Below are 25,872 nucleotides of genomic sequence, written 5' to 3'. Positions count from 1 at the left end.
ATTTACAAGTTGACACGTACAAAAAAAGAAAAACCAAACCTAACAATGTACAAGTCATGTCAAGACTAGGGGTGGAATCTAGAATGCAGAGAGACCCTCCGCAAGGGGCCCCGGCGCGGTGGAGATCTGATGGTAATTCCCACTGATTCTCTACCTCTCGGCCTATTGAATAAACGTAACCAAAGCCTGAAATGGAGGCTAAGATTGAAGAGCTACCCAGACCTAACCTGTTCCCTCCCAAGCCTTGCTACTCCAGGAAGAGTGGAACTGAAAGAAGGGGAGCAACTATGAACCTAAGAGAATGGAGCCTCCAATACAGCGGCAGGGCCTTCACAGCGGTCAGATGGCCGTGCGTCCTCTGCTCGTGACCCAGTGCCCGCCGTGTCTGCAAGCTGGGCTGGCCCCTGGAGACAGGGACAGGTGGGGGAGGCAGAGGGGCACCTTGGGGAGACTTGCTGCTTTGCCCCCGCTGCCAGCCCACCCTGAATCACCACTGCAGGGGCCCGATGTCTGCCCCCAGCTCCTCCTCCTCTTCCTCCTGCAGCTGGAAGGGCTTCACCGGCCACTTGACCCTGACGATGGGCTCCACGTGGTCCTGCAGCCGGTGCCGCTTCATGTGGGCATTTCGACTCTTGATCTTATCGAACACCCTGTGGAGGCACCAGAGGACATGGGGATCAGAGCAGGGGAGGCGGGCAGGGGGACCCTGAGAGGATGGAACGGGGCTGAGGGCAGGTGGTGCGGGTGCCTCCAGGGAGCCCAGTACCTCTCACACTCCCGGCAGGGAAAGGCGCCCTGGCCCTCCACGCTCCCTGGTGCCTCGGGGCTCCGCTTGGGGCCGGTGCTCAGGCTGGAGTTGAGGATGGACTCCCTCCTGTAACTCTTGGTCTTTATCTTTAGTTCGGGGGTTGGACGGTGGCTGGGTCTCTCCTGAGGGCTGCAAGTGACCTGCAGGGGTGGGCAGAGATAACAAAACGGTGCTGAGCCACCCCCTCACCCTGCTAAGGCACCAGCATGGATCCAGAGCCCATGGGAACATCGCCCTGGGAAGCCCCTCCCGCTGGGAGCACCCCTACCCCCGCCCAGCGCGATGGGCACCAGGCCTCCGGATCGGGCTGAACTCCAGACCCCCTGCCCCGAGACCCCCTACCTTGGCTTCCGCCCTGTCTACTTCATCTGGTTCCCTCCTGACCCTCTTTTCTGGCCCTGGGACTCGGCCACAGTCAAACTTGATCATTTTTTTCCAGATATAATAATACTCGACACACTGGGCTACAGTCTTTGTCTGGATCTGATGAGGGAAGACAGAAGCCGGCTGTGGACAGCGCCTCAGGAGCAGTAGTGAGTGTGCCTCAATGCCCTAAAGCCCCTCCCCATCAGGGGGCCAGCTGCCACTGTTTGAAAGCCCTCCTGAACTCTCTCCTGCTATGGCTTGGCAGGTCCCTTTGCTAAAGGGGCAGAGAATCACAGACTCCTTCCAAGGGGTGAGGGGCTCAGGGAGGAAACCACCAGAGCCCACACCAGCTAAGCCTGCATGCTCTGAGCAACACGGCTGGCCAAGGAACCCTTCCCTCCAGGGATATGCACACGGAGGTACACGTTCACTGTGACACAACGTGGAGCCACATGTCTAATGACCAAGACTAATTAAAGCAGAGCACCCTCACGCAGTGGGCACCTCCTGGCCTCTGCGACAGCTGGGCAGGGCCCGACAGTGAGTACTGAGGGAAAAGGCCCACAAGAGGACACACAATGGGACCTCCTTAGTGATCCAGTGGTTAAGAATCTGCCTGCCAATTCAGGGGATACAGGTTCGATCCCTGGTCCGGGGAGATTCCACATACTGGGGAGCAACTAAGCCCTCGCACCCTAGAGCCCGAGCTCTACAATGAGGAAAACCCCTGTAATGAGAAGCCTACAAACTGCAACTGGAGAAAGCCCACGCACAACAAGGAAGGCCTGGTGCAGCCCAAAGGGAACAGTTTTAAAAAGAGAAGGGGACACACAATGGAATACTCCTCAGCAATAAACTGAGGAATTACTGGCACACACGACAGCGTGGATGAAGCTCGAAACCGTTACGCTGAATGTGAGAAGTCAGACAAAGCAGAGCACACGCTGCGTGATTACTCCATTTCTATAAAGCTCTAGAAAATGCAAACTAATTTACAGTGGCAGGAAGCAGAGGTTACAAAGGCGCAGGAGGGAACCCAACAGGCTTCTCTGTCCATAGGATTTTTCAGGTAAGTATACTGGAGTGGTTGCTGTTCCCTTCTCCATGGGATTTTCCCGACCCAGGAATCGAACCCACGTTTCCTGTGTCTCCTGCACTGGCAGGCAGGTTCTTCACCTGCTGAGCCACCAGGGATAGGTACATCAAAACATCGAATCATACACTTTGATTATGTGCAGTTTTGTGGACAAGTTTTTTAAAAAAGAGCAAAATAATCAGGAGGATATCAAATATACAATCTCATCATTTTTTGAGAAAGTGTACATATGTGTGTAAACTGTATGGACAGTAAATGCCTGTCAGGTTACTGTCAGAAGTAGGACAGTGGGGTGGGGCCTGGAGGGCTTCATTTTGAACATGGGCTTCTTTTCTGTACTGTTTGGGGCTGTTCTCAGTGATGACTTTTTAAAGTTGTCAGTTGTTCACAGCAGGAGCAGAGGGTCGCTCCTGACAGGCCCTGAGGCTCGGTGAGGGTGAGGGAACCCTTGTCTATGCCAGCCTGCCGCGTGCGCCTTACCGTCTTGTGTATCAAGTTAAAGTCCTTCTTGTGGGCACAGAATGCCTTCTTAAAGAGCCTCTTCTCCATGGGGGTCCAGATGTCTGAACCTAGCAAGAAACAGCCAGGGGGCATTTCTTCCTCTGGGACCACAGTCCCGGCCCCTCCTTCTTCAGGCTGCCGTGACCTGGCACCGATTAGATGCCAGGATCTCTGCTAAGCCCCTTTCTTGCTTGGTCTCCTACAATCCTCACAAAACCTTAGCAGGTAGGGGTTATTACTATCCCCACTTGACAGATGCCACAACTGAGGCATCCCCTGGTTAAGTGACTCACCCAAGGGCAGGTGGACTCCAGGGCTGGAGTGCCTGCCCCCAGCCCTCCTTGGCACCCCCTTTCTGGCCAGGCAGAGCCCAGGAGAGAATGAGTGGACAGAGGGTAGGAAGCAGCTACAGAAGAGTGCCCGTGGAGTCCCCTGGAGAGAGGACAGGCCCTCCTGGGAAGGCAGCTGAGACCCTGAGACGACACCACTCTGCCGTGGAAACCGGCTGGCCCTCGGGGCCTCAGCTAGGCCCACGCCACGCCAGCAGTTGCGCTCCGCTCACCCGTGTAGCGGTAGTTGGCGAGAGGGTGAGTTCTCGGCTTCTGGGGTCCTCTGAGTAAGAGGGTCTCCAAGGCAACCTAGGACAGAGGAGTGGGGGGCGACTCTGAGCGAGGGCACGGGAGGTGGAGGCCCGCCTTCATCCTTTCATTCATTTGGAAACCCCGGGCAGCCTGCCCTAAAGCCACGCTCACCCCAGGGCCACGCCGAGCCAGCCCACCTGCTCACCTGCCCCGCGCCCGCGCCTCACCTGGACATCGCCCTGGGCTTCGTGCAGGCAGTGCAGCGCCAGCTCCAGGTTGGTGCCCCCGCCGGGCATCACGCTGGAGCAGGCCACGTTGCAGAGCTCCGTCACTGTTTGCAGGAGGGGAGGGAGTGGAGACACCGAGGGTCAGGAGGCCAGAGAGGAGGCCTCCCTGAGGGCACGGTTAGGGTGGGAGAGGCTCCTTGTCACCACCTCCCTCTAGCAAAGGCAGGCTGAGGCAAGGGAGGGACCTGGAGGAAGGACTGCAACCCTGCTCCTGGCACCTGCTCTGTGCAGCCTGCTGGCTACCCGGTGAGAGGTGAGGTGGGCCAGGTACCACAGGCGGGAGCAGTACTGTGCTGAAGGCCGCCTCTGTCCACCCCTCACCCCCCACCCCTGCACACTGCTTCTTGGTCAGGGTGGGAACTGGGAGGAGAAACTCCCTGGAGATAGAGGAGGGGCCCTGGGACCCTGGCCCCAAGGTCTCGGCCACCTCTGTCCTGTGTTTCCGGGTTGCTCATCACATCTCCCCACGGCTTCCAGACCAGAGAAGCGACATGCTCGTCAATCCCAGCCAGAGATCTGTCCTGGAGCTCTGGAATTTCAGCCTGAAACCGGCTTCCTATGTTGATGTGTCTGAAACGAGGCCACACCCACAGGTGTATAAGACTTGACCAAGATGGGAAGTAAAGGAGAGACGCTCCCAGAGCCCTGCTCTTGGGCCACGGCCCTGCTCTGTGGACACCCTCTGCCATCTTTCAGACACATGGAGTGTTCATTACCCCGACAGACACACGCAGGCGTTCCAGAAACCTCCTAAGGGACACTCAATTCCTTCCTCCGATTTTATCGCCAGGTTTCTGGCCTCAGCTGTCTGAGGTCTAGGACGGGGGAGGTGTGTGCTGATACCTGGCCTGCTTCTACATCCAAGGTCCCCTTCATCTAGCTACAGTCCACGGTTCTGCATGAGTGTCTCACTGTGTCACTGGCAATTCTACCCAGAACCCCAGGGTGCTGAGGCTTCTGTCCTAAGGGAGCCAACTATGCTTTGTCTGGACGGGCAGAATGCGGGGGGGCAGCCGGAGAAGTCCAGCATGTCTCCCCTGAAGAGGCGCGGCACCCAGACCCGGCTGCCCCGGGACGAAGGCACTGACAAAGCCACATGCGGGTGCACAGAGGCTGAGAGCGGCCCATTTTGGAGGGACCCTCAGGTTCTAAGTCTGTCCCAACTCACGGCTCAGTGCTGATCTTGGTGTCGTCCTTTACCACACAGACGCCCAAAGAGCCCTCCAGGGGACCTGGAAAACACGTAAAGAAGAGCCTCAAAAAGGCTGGCTACAACTGACCTGTGAGGCCCTTTCTGACTGCCTTTCCAGAGTAGCTAAAAGCAGCTTCTTTAACATTTCACGGTACAGAGCCACTGCTGTATATAAATAATCAACAAGGACCTACTGGACTTCCCTGGTGATCCAGTGGTTAAGGGTCCGCCTTGCAAACCAGGGGACACGGGTGCGACCCCTGATCTGGGAAGATCCCACACACCACGTGCGCCACAACTACAGAGTCAGCTTCTGCAGTGTGTGTACCCCGGGGCTGTGCTCCGCCCCAAGAGCAGCCACCGCAGTGAGGAGCCTGCACAGCACAGCTAGGGCGCAGACCCCGCGCCCCGAGAGAAAGCTGCACGCGGCGGCGAGGACCTGGCGCAGTGCAACAGACAGAACAGAAAGAAACCCAAGGGCCTACTGTGCAGCACAGAGAACCATACTCAGCAATCTGTAATGATAGCCACACTCAATGATCTTCTTTATGGGAGAAGATTCTGAAAAAGAATAGATAAGCGAAGACCTAAACCACCTTTGCTGGACACCTGAGACTAGCACAACATGGAAAATAATTATGCTCCAGTGTACACTCCAATAAAAACTACACTCCAATATAAAATGAAAAATTAGAAAAAAAACACTGCACGGAATGGAATTATCTCAAAAATGAAAACTAGAACTATCATATGGTCCAGCAATGCCACTTCTGGGTATTCATCCACAAGAATTGCAGCCAAGATCTCAAAAAGACATCTGAACTCCCATGTCCACTCCAGCAGTAGTCACAGTAGCCAAGATGTGAACACAACCTAAATGTCCCCTGATGGGTAACTACATACATAAAGGAAATGTGGTATGTACCTACGATGGGAGACTACTCAGTCTTAAAAAAGGAAGTTCTGCAGTGCGCAGCAGCACAATGAACTTTCATACGGTGCTCGTGGGAATGTAAAATGACCGTTCTGGAAACAGTCTGGCAGTTCCTTAAACAGACACCCTATGGACCAGCAATTCCACCCTAAGGCATACACCCAAGAGAAATCAGAACTCAGGTACAACAAAACTAATGCCTAAGGGTTCTTAACCAGCGCTCTCTGCAATAGCCAAGGGACAAAAACAGCCCAAATGCTCATCAACTGATGAGTGGATAAATTAATGGTCACCTGTCCAGACATTGCAGTATCATTCATTAATAAAAAGGATGAAGCCCTGATGCATGCGACAACAGGGGTGAGCCCTGTAAACATTACTCCAAGTCAATAAACCAGACACAAACTGTCACGTATCACAGGACACCAATTCTATGAAACATCTAGAGAAGGCAGACCCGTAGAGAGAGAAGGTAGACTGGCAGGTGAGTGGTGCCCAGGGCTGAGGAGCTGGGGCTACAGGGCCTGTGTGCAGCTGCTCATGGATACAGCACGTCTTCTGGGGAGATGAGCGTGCTTCAGATCAGACTGTGTGATGGGCGCACAACCCTAGGAATATTCTCACAAACACTGGACACTTTAAACGGGTGGTTCCTATGATCTGTAAATTATATCTCAGTAAAGCTGTTTAAAAATTATTCAAGAGACCGGGCAGAAGAAGAGTGGCTAGCTTAAATGGCCTCTGTTTTCTTTCTGCCTACAAAATTTCAAGCACCTAGAAGGCTGCTGGACCCAGATGGTTCTGGAATAGTTTTGAACAGCAACAGGACCGCCAGACCGATGCAGCCATAGGCCAGGGAGAATGGCTGGACCGCATGCTACCGGAGGGGTGGGTCTGGCCTGTTGGGGCCGCCGGAGGGGGTGGGGATCGGCCTCACTCACTGAGCACGGTGCTGATGAGCCTGTCGGGGTTGGCCTGAGCGGATGTGGAACAGTGGGTGTTGAAATAGAGCCCTGAGCCCTCCCGGATGGGGCTGAGCATGGGCGGCGGCGTGTAGGGCGAGCACTGGAACAGCCCCTTCAGGAGGCGGTCCACCAGGAACACGGGGGAGCGCAGGCGGCTCTGATGACACGCCCCCGGGCCCGGCTGCCCAAATGTGGAGGGCGGAGGAGGGACGAACAGCGCCTTGGGCTGCGGGCGCTTCTTCCGCTTTCGGTGCTGGACGTTTTCCTTGCTGTTAATCTCGTCCCCATCCTTCTCCTGTCCCTGGACAAGAAGAGGCTTCAGAATCCTGAGGGGTCACCTGAGGCCACCTGCCCCAAGCTCAGTCCTCAAGACGGCAGGAGAGCAGGACAGGTAGAGACCACAGAGACGTGTGCCCGGCCTGACCGTACCCACAGACCTCAGCAGAGGAGGCCGGGCAGGGTCACCACGCCTGTGCCAGACCCCAGACCCTGAGCTGGGCAGTGTGCGAAGCTGGAGCCTTCTCGTGCATCCACACCCCCAAGGAGAGGCTCTCCCTCAGACCATTCTGGAAACTCACTGATGGCGTGATTCAGTATGCTCTCTCTCACCTCCATGCAATCTGCCCCCCCACCCCCCATCTTACTTCTCTCACCTCCATGCAATCTGCCCCCCAGCCCCCATCTTACTCCTTCTCGTCTTCCAGACCTCAGCTCTAACACCCCCTCCTCCAGGAAGTCCTCCCTGGCCTGCTCAGGCTGGTCTCTGGTGCCCCTGTGGGGCTCCCACAGCTCCCTCGGCTCCCCTCCCAGCCCAGCCCAGCCCACTCTGGGCGTCACTGTCTGGGGATGGGGGCTCTCCACTCCGCTGGGCCGGGAGCCCCAGGAGACAGGCTGCTGTGGTTGCTGCAGTTCCCCCAGCACAGGGTCAGACACAGAGGAAGTCCAGTGGAGGGTGAATGAACGAATGGATTTGAAACTAAGCTCTTCCTGAGTCAGGAGTTTGGGGCTTTTCCCACGGCTCCCACTGGAGGTAGAAAGCGGCGAGATGGAGGTGAACTGATCAGCACCCACCTTGCTCCCTGGGGGGCGGTTTGCTGGGGCCACAGGCACTGATACAGGGACCCCCAAAGAGGCTTCGGTTGGGTTGTCCAGGTACTTTCTGGCTCCCAGGGGACTATGCCCAGCCCCCTCTGGCCTCAGCACCTGTCTTGAGGGCTTGCAAAACTCCATGCCAAACACCTGCACACAGAGAAGAGACAGTCCTTTAAGGGAAAGAGCATGTTGGGAGCAAGGGCCCCTCCAGAGGAGCACCGCCCTGGCTCCCAGCCCCCAGCCAGGCCCCCACCGCCCCCCAACTCCGGCAAGCTACATGCAGCCTCACGCCCCTTCACCTGTGGATCCTGCTTCCCTCGAGGTGATGGCCACTGGTCGCTGTGAAAACACATGTGGCTGTTCAGCCCCTTCTCTGTGTAGAACATCTGGCTGCAGTTCTTGCAGACGTGAGTGCTCCTTGGCTCTGCCCAGTCTGTGGGGCCCCTGTTGTGCTGGTGACTGTGGGGAGATGTGTCAGGAGGCAGGAAAGGGAGAACGGGGCTCCATCCCCAAGCCCGGCTACACTGACAACTCCGGGAGAACTGAAGGAACGGGGATGAGGCCCTGCTTCCCCACAGCCTGGTGCTCACCCCTTCAAGAGGGCAGCACCCACAGCCCACCCCCTGGGCCGGCAGGTCAAAGCCACCAGAGGACTCCCAGGGGTGCTGAGCTCCCCAGGCCAGGCAGGGAGGGGCTCCTGCACTTACCAGCCACTAGCCATGTTCTCCTCTTTCATCTGGTGGGGGAGCCGGTAGATATTTCCACCCTGGAGATGAAAACACCCCTGAGCCAACAGATCAGAAATGAGGTGCAGGAGTGAAAGCTGTAAGGCGCTTAGGAGAAAACAAGGGTGTAATTCTTAGTGACCCTGAAGTAGGCCACAGTTTCTTGGGTGACTCCAAAACCAAAGACAGAACAAATCAGCAAAACTTAAACCTTCTTTTTTTTTTAAAAAAAAAAAACAAACTTAAACCTTCTGTGCTTCAAAGGATACCATCAAGAATTGAACAGTCACAGGCTTTAAAAACAAACTTATGGTTACCAAAGGGGAAAGGTAGGGAGAGGGGGTTTGGGATTAACAGAAACACACAACTATATACAAAACAGGTAACCGACAAGGACCTACTGTACAGCACAGAGAACGCTACTCACCATTCTGTAATAACCTACAAGTGAAAAGAATCTGAAAAATAACGGATGTGTGTACATGTATGGCGGAATCACTTTGCTGTACACCTGAAATCAACACAACATTGTAAACCAACTATAATATAGACTAAAATTGTTTTAAAAAGTGAAAAGACAGAATGGGAGAAAAAGAGTTGCAAATCATGTATCTGGTAAGGGTCTTGTATCTGTAATACACAAGGAATTCTCACAGCTCAAGAGTAATAACGCAAACCAACTTAAAAATGGGCAGTCTCTGAGTAGAATTAACCAAAGAGGATGTATCAATAGCGAAAAAGCACATAAAAAGATGCTCAAGACTGTTAGCCATCAAGGAAATGCAAATCACACCATAATCAGGTTATTGCTTCCCATCCACTAAGGTGGCTGCATTAGAACGAGACAACTGGACAAAACAAGTGTTGGTTAGAAGCTGGAGCCCTCAGACTCTGCGTGGGAAGCTAAAACGGTTTTTGGAAAAGTCTGGCAGTTTCTGAAACAGAAAGGATTACCCTATAATCCAGCAATTCTGGTGTTATATCCCAAGAGAAATGAAAACAAACGTCTAAACAGTAACAACAGCAAACAATAGCAAAAATAGCAGTACTATGATAATGGCCAAGAAGTGAAAACAACCCAGATGTCCATCAGCTGATAAATGGACAAGCAACATACGGTGTATTCATACAATGGACGATTACTGAGCAATACAAAGGAAAGAAGTTCTGATCCATGCTACAGCACGGATGAACTCTGAAAACATTGTACTAAGTGGAAGAAGCAAATGACAGAAAAGGCCACATAGTGTATGATTCCAATCATAGGATGTGTCCAAGACAGGCGAATCCATGGAAACGGAAGATGGACTCATGATTGCCAGGGGCTGGGAGGAACGGAGAGGCTGTGGTAGACAAGTAAGGGTATGGTGTGTCTTTTGGGGGTGATGAAAGTGTTTAGGCAAAGAGCAGTGAAATACAAGGGTGCGCAATCTTGTAAACATACTCAAAAACCACTGGATGGTTCGTTTTTAAATGGTGAATTAGGGACTTGCTGGTGGTCCAGTGGTTAAGACAGCATGCTTCCAATGCAGGGGGCACGGATTCAACCCCTGGTCAGGGAGCTAACATCCCACATGACTCACGGCCAAAATAAAATAACCAAATATAAAACTGAAAACTTAATCTCAAAAAATAAACAAAATGGTGAGTAAGATAGCATGTAAATATTAAAGCTGTCAAAAAAAAAAAAAAGAGGATGAGATAGCTGTGGCCTGACAGGAAGGATGCTGGACCTCAGAACGTCAGCAGGAGGCGTGGCCAAGCCCTCTACTCCCGGGACCTCGTGGGCGCCACATGGGAGGACCTGAGCGCTCCATGAGGGCGGACCAGTGCAGGGCCAGCAGCGGGGGGCCAAGTCAGACCTGTGACCTGTGACTCACGACCAGAAAAGGCACGGCATTTCACACAGCAATGTCAAGGGCCGAGGAGCTCTACCTTTACATCCTCTGAAGACGTGAAGGAGGCAAATCCAAAAGGAAGCGAGAGGGAGAAAGGAAGCAAACAGAAAACGTGTCAAGAAGCAACGTGACGCCAAGTGTCTCTCCCAACTCGAAAGTCCTGTTTTGTGTGTGTGTGTGGTGGGGTCGGGATTGGGGGATGATGGGAGGGACCACCTCCTCTCTGAACCCTCCCTTCCTCTCTGTACAACTGCATCTGAGAATTCGCTGAGGTTAAATAAGGTGCCTGGATAAGTCAGAAACCCAGAAACGGGTAATGACAAGACTCTGCCTCCTGTATGATTAGGTCTGTGAGATGGCCCTGGTACCTGGATCCTGTTGAATATCGTCAGTTTGGACTTGGAGTCCCTGGAGGGGTCTGTTGGAGGCCCAGCTGACGAGAAGGAGGCCATGGCCACCTGGCTCGGGGAAGCCGCACAGCACATATCCATTTTCACCTTCTCCTTCCGGAAGCCTGAAAAGCGCTGTGCTCTGGAGTTGCCAGAGAAGAGCCTATAGCCTCCACCCCGGGAGCAGGCCGGGCCCTTTTCGGCTTTCGTGGCCCCGGAGGCCATGCCATTCTCGGCCTGGGTCTGCTTCCCTGGGAGGTGGGTTCCTGATGGCTCGTCCCTTCCTAACTGGGTCTGACGCAGGCCCCCAGGAGAGAAGATATCCCCCAGGTCCAAGGTCCCTTTTGAGGATCTCAGCTGCTTGGCCAGAGAAGAGATGTCTGGGTTCCCGGGAGGGTCCAGGGACGATACTGTGAGGGCTGGTGGAGCAGCAGCCACTTTTGGTCCACCCTTTGCATCCCGGCTCATACTGCCAGGTGAGGCCTCCCTGGGGAAAGTGGATGCGGATTTTCTCCGGCGGGCTGGGGAGCCCTCTGCCTCAGGGTTCATGGGGCCAGCATGGAGAGAGTCAACAGTGGGCGTCAGAGACGGGGGCTGCTGTGGCCATGGCCCCTGCAGTGGCTTCAGGGGGCCCTGCTTGCCACTGGGAGTGGGGAGCTGGGAGGAAGCAGTGGCCACCTGGGCATGGGAGAAGATCCGCTGGGACTTGGTGATCATCTGGAACACCTGCATCTGCTCGTGGCTCACCAGGGACTCCTGCGACTTCAGGAAGAGCTGCCGGAAGAGTGGCGTGGCATCCGATGAGAGGCTGCTGGGCCTCGAGCCAGAGTCCTGCGACCCAGGGTCCCCAGGTTTCGGCCACCGGAAGGAGTCACAGTCAAACTTGCTCTTCTTGGGAGCCCAGCAGTCATCATCCCCATTGGCACTGGCAAATCTGGGGTCCCCCGAGGCCTCCCCAGGACACTTCAGGAGCATGGCAGTGAAGGGCGGCACGTCCTCTGGGCTGGGCCCCAGGCCAGCCGAGGGCTCCCCCACTGGGGAGGCGCTGTTGAGCCCAGGACCAGGCTCAGAGCCCTCCCGGGACGGTGGCTTATGGATAACAAACATACTGTTCCCTTTGCTCTTGGGGCAGCCCGACAGGTTCTGGAGCCACTGGAAACTGTGGCCTGATGGCTGGGAACCAGTGCTGGGGACTGTCTGGCCACGGAACAGAGGCAGGCAGGAGGGCAGAGGGGCGCCCTCGGGCCAGCCCTCCAGGGAGGATGAGAGCTGGAGTGGCTCGAGCGGGGCTGGGTCGGGGCCGCTGCTGTCCGCCGCCCGCGAGTGGATGGCTGTGAACACGTCAGCGGCAGGCTCCTTCCGTGGGGGCCTCGGCTCCTCAAGAACATCAGGGCCCAGGGTCCCCGGGGCACTGGCTGGGCTGCAGCAGGAGGACCCCGAGGACGACGGGCAGGAGCAGGCCACGTTCCTCCCCTCACCGCTGTCCGCAGGCCCAGTCGGCCCCGGGGAAGGGATCTTGTGGTGGACGATGCTGTTCACGAGGCAGCGCAGGAGGTCTCGGTTGGGTAGGAGGGGACCGGGGGACCTCAGGCCGGATGGTGCGGGCTGGCCTGCCACCTCGTGCATGTGGGGCGAGTCCCCACAGGCCTCCTCCTCTGGGGGTACCTCCTTGAGGATGCACAGGCCGTGCTGGACCTCGTAGTGCCGGCGCAGCGAGCGGTAGTCGCAGTAGCTCTTGCTGCAGCCCTGCTCGATGCACACAAAGGGCTTGGTCTTCTGGTGGGTGAGCATGTGTCCGGTCCTGGAAGCACAAGGGGACAGGGTCATGGGGGGTCTTGGCGCGGGTCGCCCATCGCAGGAACCCAAGCACATCCCCAGGGGCCAGCAGGGCAGAAAATGGGCTCAGACCCCCTGAGGAAAGACCCCCAATAAGGTCAAAGTCATCCGGAATGGGGGCTCTTTCCCTCACCCTTAAGCAAACCCCTAATCAGAGAAAAAATCGTGGGAGCCAAGTCAGAGTTCCCCAGTCTCCAGAGCTGTTCCCTGCGGACTTGGGCTCAGCTGGCAAGTGAGTTTCGAAAAAACACTGTTTACTTCTTGGATGTTCATCGTAGCAAAGTGGAAAGCCACAGAATAGATAAAGTGAACCTGTTTAACTTTCCATGTCTCTCCAAGTTATTCGCCCACAGAATCACTTTTTTTCAAAGAGCCCCTTTTAGCATCCCTGAGAACCAGAGTTCAGAGAATGCACGCGAGGAAGCGTTAACTTGGGGGTGCTCCTTCTTTGAACAAAGGAGTCTCTGCCTTCCCATAGGATTCCTCTAGAGAGCCACCTGCCACCCCCATCGCAAAACAAAAAGAAAAAAATTACAGATGCCCAATCAGTAAAGCCTCTCTAGAAAATAGCCAAATTTGCCTATAATTTCTGCAAATATGAATGAATACAAATGTCTTATATTTATATCACGCTTGTATCTACATTAATTTATTATAGAAATAAGCAAATGGGTAAATCACCCTCTGGGTTACCAGCAGCCCTACTCTAGATGGTTCTAATAGATGTGGCACAAAAATAAAAAAATTCTCCCCCCAAAGGTGGACCCTTTGCTTCCATCTGAGGGAAGCAGCAGAGAAGGGATCAAGAGACCCACTTTCTAGCCCTGACTGTTACCATCCTGTGACATGAGCAAATTACTTCCCATCCCTGGCGGGGGAGGGGGCAGGGGGTTAGGAAGCAAGGACAGGATGAAAGTGGGATCCGCTGATGCTCTGCGAAGGCTGTGCTCCTCAGCTGCTCAGTCATGTCCGACTCTTTGCGACCCCATGGACTGTAGCCCGCCAGGCTCCTCTGTCCATAGGATTTTCCCAGCAAGAATACTGGAGTGGGGAGCCATTCCCTCCTCCAGGGGATCTTCCTGACCCAGGGATGGAACTTGCAGGTGGATTCTTTACTGCTGTCTCCTCTCCTGGCAAGCCTGGGCATGCTATCAAAAGGTGAAGGATCATCCTTCCCACTTACAAGTCTTTCCATTTGAAAGTCTGTCTTCCCTTTCTCAGTAGCAAGAAAACCTTATCATTTCTAAGGCATGAAGAACAAACATAATTCTGCTCTAACACTGGGCTTGCTTTTCAAAATCAAGAGTTAAAAAAAAAAAGGGACAGTGAACATTCCAAGCATTTCATAGCCTCTCAGAGCCTCTTATCCCAGCACATACCCCTCACGGAGCACAGATCCATTCTCTTCAGGCCCCTGCTCCAAATCTTTCTGCACAGAGTTAGCCCAATTCCCTCCAGGACAAAACTGCCCCTGGGGTGTGTCTTTAAACAATCGCAGCGGCAGTCTCCTCACTGGAGTGGATCTGGGGGCTGGGGCCGTGTGGGTCTGGCCCCAGGAACCCTGGCAGCTCAAGGAGACTAGTGTGTGCCTGAGCACAGGTTGCACAAAGCTGGGGACCTCGACAGGGCGGGGTGCAGGTTGACGGGAGGGGATGCCAGCCACCCGGGCGCGCCCCTGCCCCGAGCAGGCGCCCCCGGCCCTACGCACAGGTGGTCCTGCCGCTTGAAGGCCTTGCTGCAGACCCTGCACACGTGCTTCCTCTCCTGGCTGTGCGTCAGGTAGTGCTTGCTCAGCGAGCTGGCGCTGCTGAACACCTTCCCGCAGAGGCTGCAGTCCAGGAGCGTGTTCTGTGGGGAGCTGTGCTGCCGCCTGCCTTTCCGCGCACTCCCCGAGGTGGCCCGGCCTCCTTCATCCGCCTCTTTGGGCACCTTGAGGGCGCCCAGCCCCAGGTCTAGACGGAGGGAGAAGGCACAGGTTCTAGACCTCCAGTGTCCGCCACAGCCCACCAGGCCCGGGCCCCGGGGGCACGGCCTCACCTTGTAAGGAAGTCTGAGACTCGGGATCTACATACTCCTCCAGCAGCTTCATGGAGTCGCTGTCCTTCCCTGAGTACAGAGACAGGGTGTCCAGGTTGTCCTCCAGCGCCTCGCTGGGCGCGCTGGGCGCCGGGAAGCTGGGGTCCAGCTCCAGGCCTCTCAGGCCACCGTAGAGCAGGTCCCGCGTGCCAGGCCCCAGGTCCTGGTTGAGGGCGTCGCTGCAGGTGAGCGCCTGGCTCTCGGGAAACGAAGGGAGGTGCATCTCGGAGGGAAGGGCGCCCTCGTCCCCCAGGCTGTACTGCTCCATGGCTCCCCACCGCCAGGGCTCGGCCAAGAGCTGCTCTCCAGACAAGCAGGGCTGTGTGCCGAGTCAGGGAGGAGACAGCGGGTCCTGATGGTGTCTAACTTCTGAGAACGAACCAGGAAGAACCACAGTTACAAGAAGGCAACATGCACGGAGGACAGAGTGTGGACTTAGAATTCACACAGACACGTATTGGGGTCTTTTCTCCGCCACTCAGCAGCCACGTGACCTTGGGCCATCACTCAAGTACCATGAGCCCTAGTTTCCTCATCTGTAAGGTCAGCATAAGAGTACCTCCATCGTGAGACTGTTGTTAAGGAACAAATTAAAAAGGTTTTGGCGACATGGTGGACTGAACTGATCTCTCTCCAGCTATAAACTCACAACATACAATTTTTAGTAGAGAGCCAGGCTCAAGAGACAGGTGAGACCCCAGGTGCCAGCAACAATGAAGAAACCCAAAGCCAGAGGTGTGAGTCGGCCCACGAGTGGGCCCAAGGTGAAGTCAGTCTCCTATACGGGGCCTAGAGCTCTCCTCCAATATGGCGTCCACCAGTGAGTAACACGTGGTGATGAAGCACTTGAAAACGTGGCCCCAAACCGAGACCTGCCGTGACTGTAATTCACATACTGGATTTGGAAGACTCAGTACCAAAAATAACTCATTTTCATACTGATTACACATTGAAATGAAAGCATTTTGGATCTACTGGCTTAAATATATTAAAACTAACTTCACCTACCTATTTTTCTTTTCTAACATGGCTATGAGATTGCTTTAAATTACATTATCCGGCTCATATTATATTTCTGTTACAGAACACTATCCTGGAGGCTGTAACAGACAGATGAAAGAAGAAACAGGGCCTTGAGTTCACAGGGAAGAGCTGAGGCCCTGGAAGAGTCAAGCCATTCACAGGAAAAATAAATAAAAGAAAAACCCTACACACGAGTCTAGAGAGGCATTCCAAGGACTAGTTAATAACAGGATGAGTGACAACAAACCCAGTAGAGAAAAGAAGACACAGGGGCAGGGGCGCTTTTAAAAATGAAGAAAAGAAACTTCTAGAAATGCAGGTTCTAACTCAGAACTCGCTCAGAGCAGAGTGGACCTGGAGAAGGCGTCTGTCAACAACATTCAAGGCGAGGGACGAGCTACTGCAGCCGGGGGCAAAGGATACTCAGCTGAGACTGACCACAGACACCAGGGAGACCAGGGTAAAAGCTGGAGAGTGAGGTGCTCTGGGGAAAAGGGCTTCGAAAGACTTCTGTACTGGCGCGTGTGCTCAGCTACTTCAAGCATGCCTGACTCTGTGCGACCCCATGGGCTGTAACCCGCCAGGCTCCTCTGTCCATGGGACTCTCCAGGCAAGAATATTTGAGAGGGTTGGCACGTCCTTCTCCAGGGGATCTTCCTGACGCAGGGATCGAACCCACGTCTCCTGCGACTCCTGCACTGCAGGTGGATTCTTTATCGCTGAGCCACCAGGGAAGTCCTTCTGCACTGGTAGTTTCTTAGAGAGCTAAACATAAACATGTGTCTCACCATACGATCCAGCCATCCCATCCCTAGATATCCATCCCAATGAGCTAAAAACTTACAGCATCTTTATGACTGCCCCAAACAGGAAGTAACCAAGATGTCTCTCAATAGGGGTGTGGATAAACTGTGGTTAGTCATATAATGGGATATCATCCACCAATAAAAAGCCAGGAGCGAGTAAGCTACAAAAAGACATGGAAGAAAGAAGCTTAAATGTGTATCGCTAAGTGAAAGAAGCCAGTCTGAAGAGACAGTACATTTATAAGATTCCAACTACATGATATTCTGGAAAAGGCAAAACTATAGACATTAAAATGACCTATGGTGGCCAGGGTTCAGGGGTAGAAAAGAGGGATGAACAGATAAGCACGGGAGGGATTCTCAGAGGAGTAAAGTTATTCTGTATGGTATTGTAACGGGAGATACACGACATCATAGATTAAGTGAAAACCTACAGAGCTACACAACACAAGGAGTGGGTCCTAAGGCAAACCATGGACTTCTGCTGATTTAAAAAACCAAAACAAAACCTTTCACACATTCCATATTCCAGGGAATCTAGAAGGCTGCATGCCCAGGGCAGGCCAGTGCTCAGAAAAGGCCTGCGAAGGCTCTAGCTGTCACCTCTGGCTGACCTGGGTTCTGTGCAAGCAAGAAATGAAGGTGAAAGCAGAGTTGTGAACTGCCTGCTGAACATCAAAGGCCTGTCTCAACTCTCACCCAGAGGCCAGCTGCAAAGACTGCGAGTTGTCTGAGGTGGGGTTTGTTTGGTTGTATTCCCTTTGGACAACTGAAAGGAATCTCTGTCAAATCTCTTAACTAACAGAAGAGAGACTTCACTGACCACACACGACCAAAAATACAGTCTTTATAAAAATAGCCCAGAAAAGTCACTAAACAATTGCAACACACAGTGGACATCAGCACAGCCTGGAATGGGGAATCTGATTACCAGAGTCACCACATTATAATATTCAAAACGTCCAGTGTTTCAACAAAAAAAATTAGGACACATGCCAACAAAGTATGGAGAAGGCCATCTATTGCCTATGAATGGCATCAAATAATATGCAGCCTTTTCTTCCTGGCTTCTTTCACTAAGCAGAGCATTTCTGAGTTTGATCCCCCCCGGGGCACGAATCATCACTTTATTCCCGTTTATGAATGAACGCTATTCCACTGTCTGGATTTTCTCCATCCATTCATCTGTGGGTGGGTATTTGGGTTGTTCTGAGCTATCAAGAGCAATTCTGTCCATAGTGAGACATTTAATAAACACCTGATGACTCACTGATAACAGATGGAGTGGATCCTAGAAAAACTGGAGTTTGGGTCTAATTTCCTAGGCCATAAGTGTCTGTTGTTTTTAAACTTTTCATGATGCAATGTAACAGAACAGTTGCACCCTCGTCTGAGTGTCACACTACACGTCCACCTGTCTGTGTAAGTAGCCTACTGAGGGCCCTTGAATTAAGGCTCAGTGCAGGTCAGAAATCCTGCACCAGAACTCAGGGACCCAAGTGAGTCTCAGAATTCAGAATCTGGAGTGGGAGAGGTTAGAAAGGTAAATCAATGCATATGCCACATGGTGAGCAACCCCCGGGGGCCCAGGGCAGCACCTGGTGACCAAATCATTCTTTCCTCATCGATACCTTGACCACTCCGGCTTCCCTTGTAGCTCAGTTGGTAAAGAATCTGCCTGCAATGCAGGAGACCCGGGTTCGATCCCTGAGTTGGGAAGATCCCCTGGAGAAGGAAATGGCAACCCAGTCCAGTATTCTGCCTGGAGAATCTCATGAACAGAGGAGCCTGGCAGGCTACAGTCCATGGGGTCGCAAGAGTCGGATTTGACTTAGCGACTGAACTACCACCCGCACACCCTGATCACTCAGAGTAAATGAAATAAAGACAGCGAAGAGCAACGTGTGAGTTCAGGTATGGCCACCAAATGAGGTTGCAGCCACCTCAGCATTCTCAGAGCTTTTGGGGATTCTAAATTGCAGACAAGAGAATGTGGATTACAGAGGTTTATATTCCAGGACAAAGGGGATTTCTCTGCCAGTTCCAAAGTTGCTTCTTCAGGGCTGCTATAAAGTGTTCTCAGCACTCCAAGGAGGGGGGAAAAAACCCATTGCTTTCACCTCCCATCAATAAAAAATGAGCGAATAATACAAAACATAAACCATTATTTCAAAGAAACAGAAAGCAGTATCTTACAAAGTCAAATCATAAACGTTTTCTCCTTGTTAGACATCACACTAAGTGTTCTACGTTTATGAATTCACTCCCCACAACATCCCGGAGGTCGGTTCTATTATTACCCCCCCCACCTTTTTTTTCCACTTCCATTTAACAGAGAGGAAAAGGGACTCTGAGCAAGTAACTCATTTATCGGAAGTCACACACCTAACTGGGAGTTGAACCAGATCTTAAACCCAGATGTTTGGACTTTAGAGCTTGTGTTCTCAACTGCTACGCAATACTGATTCTCTGTCAGTTAAACTATGGATGGCACCGCACCACTTATACTGGAAAACACGACAGGTGCAGGATGTGGGTGGGCGGGAGACAGGCTACACCTCTGACTTCCCCAATGCCCGGCCGCCTGCCTTCCAACATACTGGTTCAGTCCATGCAATTAACTGGTCTGGTTGCAACCTTGGGCAGGCACGCCTGAAGTCCAAAGGCCATGCTTTGATATCTACATCCTTTTCCAGAGAGTAAAGCAACCCCCTACGCAACCAATATTGAACTTGCTCTTGTTCTGTCAACAGATAATTCAACAAGTTTTAGCATCTGCTAGGCAGAGAGCTCCCTCCTAGGCCCTGTAGGGCAGTGTGTCTTGTCCCTTGGAGACATTCCCAAACGTCCAACTACTCTTTCCAAGAGTTCAGTTATTTTGTGCTTTCATTTTGAGAACAACCTAAAAGAAAAACATCTTTATATATGGATTATTGCTTTATCACCTAGGGCGTGCGCAAGAGCGTGCTCAGTCACGTCCAACCCTTTGCAACCCCATGGACTGAAGCCTGCCAGGCTCCTCTGTCCATGGGATTTCCCAGGCAAGAATACTGGAGTGGGTTGCTGTTTCCTTCTCCAAGGGATCTTCCCGACCCAGGGATGGAACCCGGGTCTCCTGCACTGACAGATGGATCTTTATCACTGTGCCACTTGGGAAGCCCCTGATCACTGGTACTACTACCACTTGGTTTCAACGCCCCAGGATAGGTTTATAATTGCACTACCACCAGTAATGCCCAATGGGACAACTTTAATTGCTGCAGGCTAGAGAAGAGGACACAGGTGGATTGGGCTCATGATAACGCTTTGGGGCTCAACTAAAGCCAACAGACATCATGGTACAAGTGGAGGTTTCGCTGCTGTTGAAACTGAGAGAAGGGATAGGCGATCTGAGACACCACAGGGCATGCTAAACCCAAAAGGGCTCAGTGTGGCAGTCTGCAAAAGTCATTGTCTCAAGGAAGCAGTTAAGTTTTGGCAAAATAGCATCCCTCTCATTAAATTAACATTTGTAATATGAGTTACATTAGTTTGGTTGCTTTGTTTGTATTTGCAAGGTGACTTTGGCTCTACGGTGGCATAAGAGCTGTAAGCTTCAGAACTTGTACACTTTATCATCACATAAGCTTTGTTCATTAGTTTCAAAAAAAAGCAACTTAAAACAACACTGGGGATCCAAGGTAATTTTAATTTTTACCTTTTAAAAAGACCCATCATTCCACGACTGGTGGGGGTAAGAAGACAAAGGGAGTCTCCTGGGAAATACTACAACCTCTGGGGAAAGTAACCCACTATAAGATTCTAGACTGCAGCCATAAATCCACAACTAACTAGGTAAATAATATCCACAGCAGCTCTGTGTGGCAGGGAGGGAGGGAACAATCTGAACATCTACCTGGCTACAAAGATGTTTTATTTAGTCCACAGTCAATTTCATTATTTTTCAATTAGTTATCGGGTTGAAAAATCTGCAGGCGTTCTTTCGGACAGAGTGACAGTGAAATGTGAAATGTACTAGTGCTCAGTCCCGTCTGGCTCCGCGACCCCATGGGCTGTAGCCCGACCAGGCGCCTCTGTCCATGGGATTTCCCAGGCAAGAATACTGGAGCGGGCTGCTGTTTCCTCCTCAGGGGATCTTCCCGACCCAGGGATGGAACCTGCATCACTTGCGTCTCCTGCACTGACAGGCGGATTCTTTACCTCTGAGTCACCTAGGTTTCTCTTTGGGGCAGATATTCACGGTCTGAAAGAACCTTCTGCGCCGGGGGCGATGCTCTAAATCTGCACTGTCCAGTGACAAGCACTGGGCACGTGCAGCTAACAAGCAGCTGGAAACGGAGCTGGTGCAACTGAGATTAGGTTCCCTGCTTTATTTAATTTCAATTAAATTAGCTACAAGTGGCTAGTGAATGTCACATGGGAAACTGCATTAAGAGAATGTTTTCTAACTCCTACCTAAAAACCTGGGGAAAAAATCTGACGCTCTGTCAACGCTGAGTCTACAGAGCAACAACTGGCTGGAGCTGCCTTTCTTTATCTATTTATTTTCTATTTTTTTGGCTATGCCGTGCAGCATATGAGATTTTTAGTTTCCCTGAGCAGGGGTCAAACCCGTGCCCCCTGCAGTGGGAGTGCGGTCTTAACCACTGGACCACCAGGGAAGTCCTCACAGCTGCCTTTAGACGCAGTGCAGTTGTCAGTTTGCCAGAGTCCCTACCACTCCCTAGTAGCTCACAGCCCCCCACCCCACTCATTTACCTGACTGCCAGGCTCCTCCAAAGAGGGCCTGGCAAGACATCTGTACTTTTTTTATTTGTTTGGCTGCGCTGAGTCTTAGTTGCAGCATGCAGGATCTTTTCTTTTTAGTTGTGGCATTCAAACTCCTAGTTACGGCATGTGAGATCTAGTTCCCTGACCAGGGACCGAACCTGGGCCCCCTGCCCTGGGAGCGCAGAGTCTTAGCCACTGGACCATTCAGGTGTCCCAAGACACCTGAATTTATAATGGCTGACTTGTGCGGTTTCCCTTGACCACTTTCTCTCCACTCGACTTTACCAAATGAAACCCTTCAAAATCAGACCGAAACGGCCCCTCCACTTCGGAGAATACTCCCAACATAATTAAGTCAGAGATTATTTCTCCCTCATCAGAACTCTGATAAGCAATTGTCTGACAATCCAGTTAACACTTAACTCAAACTTAAGAGTTTAATTCTCTCTCAGGTTACCCCAGACAATAAGCTCCAGCATGACTTCCAACACTGCCTCATGTGCCTATACTTCTCACAGCATTTTGCCAGGCACAGAACTCTGATCAAAGGAGCTCTCAGCATCCCTTTCCTTGATGAGTGACAGGATTCCATTGTGCCACCTCTGGCCCTCTTTGAAAAGTCCTAACCTGCTAATGCGTCAGCCTTCCCCCTCTCCCCCTGCCCCGCCCAAGCACCACTTCCTCTTTCTCTCTCTGCATCAGGGTCACCAGGGTGAGAGTGAACATGTCTGGGTAACATCAGGTTGTTGGGAGCTGGAAGACAAGAGAGACTTCCAGCTTTTACCCTACCTACACCAATTCTTTCTTACTTTTCCACACCAAACACTGCTGTAAACTCTAGGCCTATTCTATTTGACCTACACAGTGTTTTAAAAAATTAGATCAGCAACATTTTTTTATGTTTCATGGGGAAGATCTCAACTAGATACGTGAATTTCTGGCTTCTCTTGAAAATGGTTAGATTTGATATTCCCTGCTAGTTAACAACAGGACAGAGTGAGGGACAAGAGGTTTCCCAGGTGACTCAGTGGTAAAAAAAATCCACCTACCAATGCAGGAGACACGGGTTAGATCTCTGGGTCAGGAAGATCCCCTGGACTAGGAAATGGCAACCCACTCCAGTATTCTTGCCTGGAGAACCCCATGGAAGAGGAGCCTGGCGGGCTACAGTCCATTGGGTGGGAAGAGCTAGACACGACTGAATGACTGCGCATGCACACATGATGGGCAATGGCCATCTCTGGACTGGGTGATGGCCTCCAATTCCCGTGGTCCTCACTTATCTTCCTGCCTGGCCCCCATAATCATCAGCATTATAATAATGATAGCAGCAAACATTTACTGAAGATTTATCATGTTCCAGGCTCTACTGCAATCATGTATATATCATTTAATTCCCACAGCGTCCCTAGAGGCATAAACTATATTATTAACCCTATTTTATGGGTGAGGTAAATAAAAGTCCAGAGAAGTTAAGTAACTCATCCCAAATCAAAGTTAGGATTCAACGCCGGGATGTCTGGCTCCAAAGCCCTTCAAAGACCACTCACCAGCCCACTGTGCTGTGATTCCACACTCAATGCTGGGACTCCTGCCCTATATTTTGCACTTACATTCTTAAGTTGAACAATCAAGGAAAAATCTTCCTCTAGACATGTAACCAATATAATTTTAACTATAAAGTTAACTCATTTCCACTGATCACTCGTTGGAAAAGAGAAAGACATCGAGGAATCAGAAGGCCATGACTGCACTTGCCAGAGTGAATTCTTACACAGAATTAGCTAAATGAAGAAAAGAGACGTCCAAGTTTCTCACTCCACAAGCTGATCCTAGCAGAAAATGCAGATAATCATTAAAAATCTAGAACATTTTCACAGTGAGGACAATGAGAGGACCCCTGGGGCCCTCAAGCGTCTTTCAGGGAGTCTGTGAGGTCAAATATTTTCATAATAATATTTACATATTATCTGCTTTTCTTATTCTCAGTGAAACTTTAGAGGATTTATCTCAAGTGGTTGCATGCAGAAGCAGATAAAAGACACCAGATGACTCTAAAAATGTAAAACAATGCCACTTTTCTCACTAAATGTTGTTTTTTGAAATAAAAATGCCAACTAGGTTAACATATAATGGGTTTACTATTGCTATTTTTAAATGAATTCATATTTTTAAAATTTATTAGTTTAAACTCCTAATACAGCAAATATCAGCAGATATAAATTCTTCAGTCACCTGCTGCAAAGAGCCGACTCATTGGAAAAGACCGTGATGCTGGGAAAATTGAAGGCAAAGAAGGGGGTGGCAGAGGATGACATGGTTGGATGGCATCAGTGACTCAATGGACATGCATCTGAGCAAACTCCGGGAGATAGTGTAGGACGCAAAAGCCCGGCATGCTGCAGTCCATAGGGTCACAAAACGCTGGCCACAATTTAGCAACTAAACAACCACAGTTCACATGCACAAAAACACCCTGGGTGGGGTCTTCAATAATTTTTAAGTGTAAAGGGCTCTGAAGACAAAAAAGTTTAGAACTGCTGCTCTGAAGGGAAAAGGTCTAGCACATATGCATGGCCCAAACATATATATCTGTATGTGTGTATCTAAACCCCAAATTCCAAACTAGTGGCCAGCAAACACGCTTTGCAAGGGCCCCACACTGTATTTAAAAACTTGTTAAATTGGTTCTCAACATTTACTGATCAAAAGATTTCACATAAAGACAGCATTATGGTTTCTTCTCAAAAACAAAAACTTCTGGCAGCAATGTCCTGACATTTCTACTTGGCCATTTCCACTGGCTGGCATCACTACATGGGGAACACAATCTTTGTTTCACCACACTCTGGACCTTTACCTGCCCATCCCCGGTAGGCATCTACATTGCTGAGCTAAAAAGATTCCTTTGCAATAAACAATGAAACACACATCAATCTAGTAAATGTCTGCATTGCTCCAGATCAGTCAAAATGTACAATAAGTGATCCTTTTCCTTATCTGATCTCCTAAAGCAGCAATTCTGTAATGGTTTCACCAGGGATACCAAGACCCTTGGAGCAATCAGAAACCCTTCTGAGAAAAAGGAATCCATCTGAAAAAGGAGACATTCTCCAACAAGTGCAAAGCAAGGAAACTCACCAGGAGAAGAAGGAGTGAATCAATCCCCAGGGAACAGGGGGACCCAGTTTAGGCCCCACAGAGAAAGGGGTTCCGGTGACAATCAGATCACTGGCTATTTCTTCCTGGAACACTGGATAGTAAATTCAGGATCCTTATTCAACTTCTTCTGCCCTGAAAGCAGGTGATGGAAAGGAAGGGGCTGTCAGAACCTGGGTCCCCAAAGAAGCAAGGGCACAGGTGTGAAACTGGAAGCAACTGGTAATTTTTGAAATAAAGAAGAAAGCAATACTAAACTGGGGAGATCTAGGTAGGAAAACGGATTTTGATGTTCAAGGAGTTAGTTTTTCTTTCTTTCCTTATCTTCCTCCCCTTGGGAAGGAACCTGGAGAGCTTTGCTGGGAGAAGCCTAACTGAGGTGGAACAGGTGATGAAAAGGGGTTTGTGTTGGGATGGCTGGGTAAGAGAGTTGGAAAAAAAAAAATTAGACAAGAGAGAGAACGGAAGGACTGAGTTGGTTTGTTATCAGTGGAAAGATATTCCAAACAGGGGGGCTCATGGTGGGAAGAATTTTTGCTGGAAAGTGATGCGCAATGAGAAAAAAATTTTTTTTTGCTAGAGGAAGTTCCTAAGAGCCTCGAGGGGGAGGGGCGAAATCAAGGCGTCTAGGCGGGCTTCTTGGTTTTGCTGGAAGATCCTAAATAGAAACAAATCTGGGTCCTCTAAAGTGGGGATCTTTGGGAGGAAAGCGGATTTTTAGCACCAGGGTCTGGAAAAGCGGAGGGCAAATGCAAGGCCGAGATGCAGAAAGTGCGAAGGTCGGGTAGGGCCCGCGGCGCGAGCTGGGGAGCTGCGAGGGGGCAGTTGGGGCCTGGGGGGCGGGGTAGGAAAGAAAAAGGGGTGCAGCGAGCCAGGGGCCTTTGAGGAGAGTTTTCTCCAAGGGGGAAGGGGCTGCGGGGATGCAGCGGGGCCCAGAGCTGTTGGGGTGCAGAAGGTGCGTGCGTGACGCGGGGTGAGGGGCGCTCGCCGCGCCTGCTGCGCCTCTCGAAAGGGAGCTGGGCCCCCCTAGAAAAGAAACATATAGACGAATTAGATTTTAAAAGAGGGAGGGGTTGACGAATGAGGAAGGGGCGGGAAAGGGCGGGGAAGGAAGGACGGGGAGGGGGCAGGGGCAGCAGCAACCGGGTTTTACCCGCCCCCGGGGGCTCGCGCGCAGGGCCTCGCGCCTCGCGGGCATCCCAGCGGTCCCCCGTCTGCCCCCGCGGGCCGGGCGCGCACGCGCAGCCGGGCCCGCCCCTGCAGAGCCCCGCTCACCCGCGGCACGGGCGCGCGTACGTGGCCGCGGGGCGCCTCGCGCCGCCCAGAGCGGCCTCGCGCGCGCCTCGCGCCGCCCGGGCTCCCGGCGCG

At 51.9% G+C, this 25,872-nt stretch overlaps 1 protein-coding gene across 4 annotated transcripts; it reads right to left on the bottom strand.

The window, feature by feature from the left end:
* Positions 1 to 11: 11 nt before the first annotated feature.
* ZNF541 (zinc finger protein 541) lies at positions 12 to 25,872 on the bottom strand. 4 transcript variants are annotated; one of them, XM_088830531.1, is made up of 17 exons: positions 25,780 to 25,872; positions 24,487 to 24,639; positions 14,708 to 15,115; positions 14,379 to 14,622; positions 10,814 to 12,635; positions 8,530 to 8,588; positions 8,122 to 8,281; positions 7,802 to 7,969; positions 6,707 to 7,031; positions 4,808 to 4,871; positions 4,067 to 4,209; positions 3,580 to 3,683; positions 3,334 to 3,409; positions 2,751 to 2,839; positions 1,151 to 1,291; positions 767 to 948; positions 12 to 650 (listed from the first exon to the last, which is right to left on the bottom strand). In XM_088830531.1, the coding sequence occupies exons 3-17, from the start codon at positions 15,012 to 15,014 to the stop codon at positions 488 to 490; spliced, it is 4,047 nt and encodes a 1,348-aa protein (XP_088686657.1). In that variant the 5' UTR covers positions 15,015 to 15,115; positions 24,487 to 24,639; positions 25,780 to 25,872; the 3' UTR covers positions 12 to 487. The 4 variants fall into 4 exon arrangements, with proteins under 4 accessions (XP_088686657.1, XP_088686660.1, XP_088686659.1 ...); XM_088830534.1 differs by lacking the exon at positions 1,151 to 1,291; XM_088830533.1 differs by lacking the exon at positions 25,780 to 25,872 and having other exon boundaries at positions 24,487 to 24,924.

Source organism: Moschus berezovskii, chromosome 22 (genome assembly GCF_049115385.1).
Source record: "Moschus berezovskii isolate FMDL1 chromosome 22, NW_MosBer_1.0, whole genome shotgun sequence".
NCBI classification, from domain to species: Eukaryota; Metazoa; Chordata; class Mammalia; order Artiodactyla; family Moschidae; genus Moschus; species Moschus berezovskii.
Note: the sequence above shows the minus strand (reverse complement) of the source record. Positions and strands in the feature narration are given on the sequence as shown.